This window comes from Lichenostomus cassidix, unplaced genomic scaffold (assembly GCF_008360975.1).
Source record: "Lichenostomus cassidix isolate B80296 unplaced genomic scaffold, HeHo_3.0 HiC_scaffold_44, whole genome shotgun sequence".
Classification (NCBI taxonomy): domain Eukaryota; kingdom Metazoa; phylum Chordata; class Aves; order Passeriformes; family Meliphagidae; genus Lichenostomus; species Lichenostomus cassidix.
The window spans coordinates 1306173-1313338 of record NW_028148053.1 but is presented as its reverse complement, the minus strand read 5'-3'; the positions used below and the strand labels follow the sequence as shown (position 1 = coordinate 1313338).

Sequence of the window (7166 nt, the reverse complement as noted above, 5' to 3'; positions counted from 1 at the left end):
GCTGCCACAGCCAGACATGCAGCATGTGAAGCACTGAATACCAGAGGCTAGGCTGATTCCTTCTTTCCCCGAGTGCAAGAAAGACAGGAAAGCCCAAGGAAACTTCACAGTGTCTCTGTGGAATCTCTCTGTCCTGTGAACCTCAGCAGCTGATGGTGTTCTTGTGCTACTGCTAATCCCTTCCAGGAAAAAGAATCATTCCAGGAAGGCACAACATCATCTCGCAGATACCAAGCATTGCCACCAGTTGCTGCAGGTGCTCCTGCAAACAGCCACTTGTAGGAAGGAGCACAGACACCAATGCCTGTTGGCTTTGGCTGTCCCCTGGCAGAGAAGCCCCCAGGGGCACACGTCTCTGGGGCAGCAGATGGGCACTGGTGCTGCCAGGGCTCAGGGGGTGGCAGGTCTGCTTCAGCAGGGACTCTGCAGCACCTGATTTCAGTGCTCCCCAGGCCCCAGGGGTCAGAGCAGCAGTTGTTCCCACATGTTCCTTGGCCCACATGTTCCTTGTGTGTGTCACACCCCTGTGTTTAGGATGGCCAGCAGCTGGGACTTGTCCCAAGCAGGCCGTGCCAGCTTCTGGGCAAGGCCCTGTGCCCTTCCCGCTGCAGCTGCGTCGGCAGCCGTGGGGGCTCCTTCTGCTGCCCTGAGCCTGCAGAGCAGGGGAGTGTTTGCTACTTGTCTGAGTTGTTCCTAAGGTTCCTGTCGGGCTGCCTTAGGTGCTTGGGGCAACAGATTCCTTCCAACCTGGGCCACTTTGGGTGGGCTGGGGGCAGCCCCAGGGCAGGCGGCAGTGTGTGCAAGGGCCCTTTGTGACACGGTGCAGCATGCTCACTATGGGATGGACCCAGGACAGGATGTCCAAGGGCCCTTTGTGACACATCGTGACATAGGTGCTGGCAACGACACAGCCACGTCACTGTGCTCGGAGCACGCGACGGGACAGGACGGGACAGAGCAGTGTCGTGAGGATTCCCCGCACAGCACACTTGTTCCTTTCTGACCCAGAGCTTTTCCGAGGCGTTACTCCTGCAGGTGACCTCGTGGACAGACCACAGGACTTGGTGACCTGTGGCCTTCCCGAGGCTTTTGTTCTGCAGGGTTCCTCAAAGGCAGACTGCAGGACTTGGTGCCCAGAGCTCTTCCGAGGCATCGCCCATCCCTGTGGCCTGTGCCCTCGAGGCCAGACTGTCAGACTAGCTGACCATAATCCTTGACGAGGAGTCTCCCACCCTTGTGGCAGGAGCTCTTGAGACCAGAGTGCAGGACTTGCTGTCCTGTAGCCTTCCCAAGACTTTTCCCTTGCATGTAGCCATAAATCCAGTCACTGACATGGAGCAGAGACCCCCAGGTGCACCCAAGCTGGCCTGGGAGAAGGAGGTGGAAGAAGGCCCTAGAACTGCCTCAGCACAACAGCCTGGAGAGGTGGAGCAGCTCCAGCCACTGCAGGAGGGTGAGTGGCAGAGCTGGGCCACAGGGCTGGTGCCTGCAGCAAGGTTGGCCCCATCCCATCCCATCCCATCCCATCCCATCCCATCCCATCCCATCCCATCCCATCCCATCCCATCTACTGGGGACATGCCCACGGGCAAGTCGGAAGAGGGGCCGGGGCTGCCACCCCCCACAGCCGTGCTCCATCCCCTGGGCAGCCCGGGGCTGTCCCTGCCTGGGCAGTGCAGGGCTGGCCTGTGCTCTCTGGCCTCTCCTGCAGCCCCTCAGCTCTGGCTGTGCTTGCTCTTTGCCAGATGTAGGCGTGGACCAGACACGAGAGCAGGATGCTGCCCGTGGCCTCTTCCGCAGAACAGCGCAGGTAGCTGCAGCCATCCCCACCTGGGCTGGGCCTGCTGTCCCTGCTCAGCCGAGCTCCAAGCTTGGAGCACTCCGTGGAACATCCCTTCTTCTCGCCCTTCTTCTACAGATGCTTTGCAAATTCATCAGGAGAATTCGGGAGGAAGAGACCAGCACCATGGGCCCTGGTGTCGGAGAATACTCTGACATCTTTAAAAGCAAGACCAGTGCTGCTCTGCTGGATTTGCTTCTGGAGAATGGTGTATGCAGTCCAAAGCAAGTAAGCAGCCTGTGGCCAGGGCTGGAGTCCCCCTGGGAATTCCTTGGCCTCCCAAGCCACACCCGCTGGTCCCTTGAAGCCTTTGAGGCCATCCCAGTGTGGTGGCAAGGGAAGCACTTCTCTGGGGAAGCTGGGGACATTACTCCCTCCGGCAGCTTTCCAGCTCTCCCCGGGCCTTCTCCAGGTGCCCGCCATGGTGAGGTACATTTACCAGTGGCTTGTGTCCAATGAGTTTCCCAAGCGCAATGTGTACAGGGCGCTTCTGGATCTGACTGAGGAATACCCCGCTGATGTGGTGATAACTCTCCTGCGTGTGGCCCCATCGTGTGACAGGTACAGGGCCCACCTGCCCAGAGAGCTCAGGGCTCCCCAGCCCATCACCCTGTGGAGCCCTGTCCCAGGTGTCTGACAAACAGAGAGTTCCAGGGCCCTCTGGCTCCTCCATTTCCCGGCCTTGGCATGTCAGCCCCCAAGCTTGCTGCCATGCTCCCTCCCTGCCCCTCAGGGGTCTGTCCCCACAGGGGTGGGCTGCCTGGGTGCTGCCAGTGAGTGGAAGTGGGCAGAAGCAGGGCTGGCGGCCAGCCTGGGCCCCCACAGCTGCCCGTGGCCACGGTGCAGTGTCTGAGACCCCCCTGAGACAGAGCTCTGTCCCTGCAGAGCTGCTGGTAGCATGTGGAGGGCCATCATGTGCTCACTCAGGGCTGCGGAACCGGCGATGCTGACTCTCCTGGATGTGCTGGGGAGCTGGCCAGAGCACAGTACATGCACCTCCGATGGGGACAACACGCACGTCTTTGCCCTGGCTGTGAGTTTCTGCAACTGGTATTTGCTTGTTCCCAGGCCACCTCTCCAGCACCACTCCATCTTCCTTACCCCCTACACCTCCCTGCCTCTGATGCTGGGCAGAAACCTGTGCTGGGGGCAGTTCCTGGGCACCAGGCCCGGTGCTCCTGCTGTGTCTCCCCTGGCCTCTCCCTCTCCTCCTACACTCAGACACCTGGGCAGAACTGAGCGCTGTCTCGGGGTGCTTTGTCTTCTGCAGGCAACTGTGGTGATATGGAAGATCCTCCAGGTGCCCTGCTGCCCACAGGCAGTGACGGTGTATTTCCCCCACCTCTTTGTGCACCTGCTCTTCCAAGTGTTCTTCAGCACATCAGATATGCCAGACAAGGTCAATACCTTCTGGAAGGAATGTCAGCAGCAACACGGCCTTGCCACCAACCCCAACAGGTGCTCCATGCCAGTCCTCCTGTCCCTCCCATGTCCCCAGGGCAGGAGCCAGTGCTGCCAGCATCGTGACCTGGGCTTTGTTCTGCACACAGTTTTGCAGTGCAGACCCTGAAGGCCCTGCTCTGCCAACTGCACTATGAGGATGTGGTGGCAGCAATGCAACGCAAGCATGGCTGGGAAAGACTGCGCTGTGCTGACACCCAGCACCATGCTGTGCGTCTGATGGCCAGGTGAGACCCCCTTCTCCCCACTGCCCTCGGCATTTGTGTCCTGTGCCCAGGGTGCCACTCACAGTCCTTGTGCTTGTGGGCCAGAGGGCCTTGTCACCGAGGGATGGCCGAGCACACTGAAAAAGGCTGGTACACGAGGCTGCCTACAAGGAGCCACCTCCCAAAGTGCCCACATTCCCTCCAGGGATGCTGGGGAAAGAGCACACCTCCGGGAGTCACTCCTGGGAGAGGTCTGCCCCCCCACGTCAGGGTCTTGGTGCCTTTTTCCTCCTGCCAGGGAGATGTCCCATGTCTCCATACCCTTGTGTTCCTGGATCGCTCGCCCCCTGCTCAGGCGGCTCAGCCGGAGGGAGCCACGCTGGGACCTGCCCGCCCTGGCTTTCCTTGTGGAGGTGAGCCTGAAGACCCGCGTGTCCTAGGTTGCAATATAGATGTAGTTAAGTATTCTATTACCACCAGCTGTGGGCCGTTAGCTGCTATCACCTGCTAATGACCAGTCCCGCATGACAGGCAATGGGCCATCAGGGACCCACCGTGTGACTCATGGACTTATCTCATCCCATTGTGGGATGCTCTGCCCAGGAGGGAGGAGCCAGGTGTTCCCACCTGGATACAACCTGGCCCTGGAACTGCCTGAGCTAGCCCTGTCTACTGGGTTCCCAGAGAACGAGAGCTACCACTGGATCTTCAGCTGGAGACTAGACCTTCACAGGATCACCGCTTCAACTGGACTACTTCAGTTGGACTGCTACTACCACCCTAAAAGGGTGTTAGGTTGTATCTGACTTTGTCAGTGTTTTTTCCTTGTATTATTTCACTTATTTTTAATTTCAATCTTGACTTGTGATCTCCCACTGGTTTGTTTTCAAACCAATACACCGCACTGCCTCGCTCAGCTGCCTCCCAGCTCTCTGGCCTCTTGGGTGCCTGGGACTGCGCCATGCCTATGCTGCTGCCTGGGCCCAGCTCTGTATGGCTCCTGCTGGCCAGCTCCCCTGTCACTGCGTGTGCCTTTCAGATCCTGGAGTGCCTAGACTTGAGGAAATGTGGGAACACAGTCCTGAAAATTGTCTCAAGGCACCTGTGGAGTGAGTGCAAGGAGAGGCGGCGCCTGGCACTCAGGGCCCTCCTCCACCTCACTGACGATCCCTTGATGGTGAGAAGGGGACAGTGGCTGAAGCCGTGCTGGCAGTGTGGGGCTGGGGAATGCAGTCACTTGGCCTTGGCTGGGCTTCAGGAGCTGAGGCAGCTTCTCTGAGCTCTCCTGCCTCCTGCTTCAGCTGCCTGAGTGCTTTTGGGACAGGCCTTTGGCCTCTGGGCCCTGCAGCAGCAGGCTGGGGTTTCACAGACTTGTGTTCTGCACAGACCGAAAGAATGTGGCGCCTGACCAAAAGGCTTGTCAAGCTCCTGTGGGACACAGATGGAGGCATGGTTTTGATGACACTCATGGTACTCGGCTATACAATCGTGGACAAAGTCACGCTGATAGCCAGCCCTGTTGCCCTGCAGCTGGCTGAGGTGCTCCTGCCCCTCTTTGACAACGTAAGGCTCTGCACCCCCAGCCACAGGCACTGGGTGCTGCCCGGACACTTTGCACCCTGTGCATTTTCAGGCACGTGCCTAGGTGAGCTTGGAGCCGCCAGTGCTGAGGTCTTTCTTTCTTTCTTCCTTTCCTACAGGATAATAGCATGGTGCGGCTGCTCTCCATGGTGCTCTTCTGAGCCTTAGTGACTTCTAGTGTGCAAAAGGAGAAAAAGGCCTTGAAGGCACAAGTGTGTCAGAGTCTGCTCCCACTCTTCTTGCACTGCCATGATGAGAAGCGGTCTGTGGCAGTGGTGAGGACTCGTGGGCTGCTGGCGTCCCCCTGCCAGGGGGCTCAGCTGCCTCCCGCCCATGCACCTCACGGGCTGCAGCCTCCTCGTGGCCTTGGCACGGGGACGTGGCTCTGTGCCCTGGGCTGTGGGGCTATTTCCCTGTTTCTGCTGCTCTCCAGGCCTCTCGGGAAGCACTGCTTTCTGCGGCCAAGTTCCTGAAGAGCAGGCATTTCGAGCAGCTGGTGAAGAACAAGCAGCTGTGGAAGTTCAGCGAGTGCCTGGTAAGGACAGTCTGGAAGCCCCAGCCGCAGCCTGGAGAAGCCCCCTGTGGCCGGTGCTCAGTTCGTGGGGCTGGCAGCTGTGCCCCTGCCCACTGCTGCGCCCAGAGGGGCTGAACCCACGCCAAACCTTCCCTCCTGGCCCTATCTCTCTGCAGCTGGCAGAGCACAGGAGCCGAGCGGCCGCACACCTGCGCCAGGCCCTGCCCTACGTGCACAGCCCACAGGAGCCCCTGCGAGAGGCAGCCATCAGGTTCATCGGTGAGCCACGAGCCCGGGCTCCCTCCCCGCCCCGCCGCAGCTCGGCCCCAGCCCCGCCTGCTGCCCCGCCAGCGCCAGCCGGCCCGGGGCTGTGGAGCCCCGCCTGCCCTCGGGGCTGCTGCCGCCCTCCTCTCGCAGCCCTGCCCTTCCTCGGGCGGCACGATGCGGCAAGGGCCCGGGCTGAGCCCTGCCGGCGCAGGAGGCCGTGCGGCCACAGGGCTGGCGGCGCCGCTGTGGGGGAGCTGTGCCGCTGGGGCTGTGACAAGCTCTGTGTTCCCAGGGATCGTCGGGCGGAGCTTCAGGGCGCAGCAGGAAGAATTGCAGCTCATCTTCAAGGGTGAGTAAGGGCAGCGGGATGTCAGCGGGGGCTGGCGGGGGAAGCTGCAATCCCTGCCCTGCTGGGGAGAGCTCCGCTTGGTGAGCGTACAAGGGGCCACGTGGGCAGAGCGGGCAGAGCGGGCAGAGCATAGAGAGATTTCAGGGGCACATCGGGGATTCGTGGCCAGCACCTTTGGGCTGATGCCCTGGCATCTGCTCCCTCGTGGCCAAGGCAAGAGCGGGCTGGAATGGCCCTGGGCAGGGGGTCTCCTTATATCCCCACAGATCCGGGATGTGACCGTGGCCTCTTCCTCTCTGTCCCAGCCCTTGAAGATGCGGCAGAAGACATCAGCCTAACCGTCAGAAGCCTCGCACTTCAGACATCCCACATACTGCACGTGGTGGCGAGGCCTCGAACCTCCATTTTCCAGAAGCGGCAAGATCAACTCCAGAGAGCGTGGCAGACACAGCCTCGTCTGCGGGGCCGTGGTTGGCTTTGCTGCTGGAGCTCTGTGGAGAGCTGATATGTCTGCCTCATCCGCTGGGGCCACCTGAACCTGCCAGGATCCCCTCTTTTCTTTGTTTTTTAGGATGCATTTTCGTTGTTTTTTAGGATGTAAATATAGAATGTGTTCTAATACACAGACTCCCAGGATCTTTCTTTCGGTGCCCAGTGTCTGCAGGGCTTAGGGGAAGAGGGGGAGAAAGGGTGCTTGTGCTCAGCAGGTTGCCCGGGTGTGTAGTGCTGAAGGGAAAGTGGCCAGAAGCCCCTTAGCCTTTGGTGGTCCTGCTGAAGCCTTAACGCTTGTGCCAGAGCGAGTGGGCAGAGGCCGGAGCTGCGGGGATCCCTGTGAGACTGTGCCTGGAGATGGCCACAAGCCCTCTGCCAGCCAGGAAGCGCCATCTGTGTCCTGCCCATGTGCTGCCAGCTGCATTGCCAAGGGCTCCGAGGTGCCTCTTGCTGCGG

The 7166-nt window shown here is 60.3% G+C and overlaps 1 protein-coding gene across 2 annotated transcripts; it reads left to right on the top strand.

Moving 5' to 3' along the window:
• The first annotated feature begins 653 nt into the window (after positions 1-653).
• On the top strand, positions 654-5613 carry LOC146420227 (maestro heat-like repeat-containing protein family member 7). Of its 2 annotated transcripts, none has more exons than XM_085048551.1 (12): positions 654-1453; positions 1752-1810; positions 1919-2068; positions 2253-2401; positions 2726-2873; positions 3111-3298; positions 3391-3528; positions 3806-3920; positions 4547-4684; positions 4894-5070; positions 5208-5363; positions 5522-5613. In XM_085048551.1, exons 1-11 carry the CDS (start codon positions 1333-1335, stop codon positions 5247-5249), a joined length of 1425 nt encoding a protein of 474 aa, XP_084904677.1. In that variant the 5' UTR covers positions 654-1332; the 3' UTR covers positions 5250-5363; positions 5522-5613. The 2 variants fall into 2 exon arrangements, with proteins under 2 accessions (XP_084904677.1, XP_084904676.1); XM_085048550.1 differs by having other exon boundaries at positions 1746-1810.
• Positions 5614-7166: the final 1553 nt, after the last annotated feature.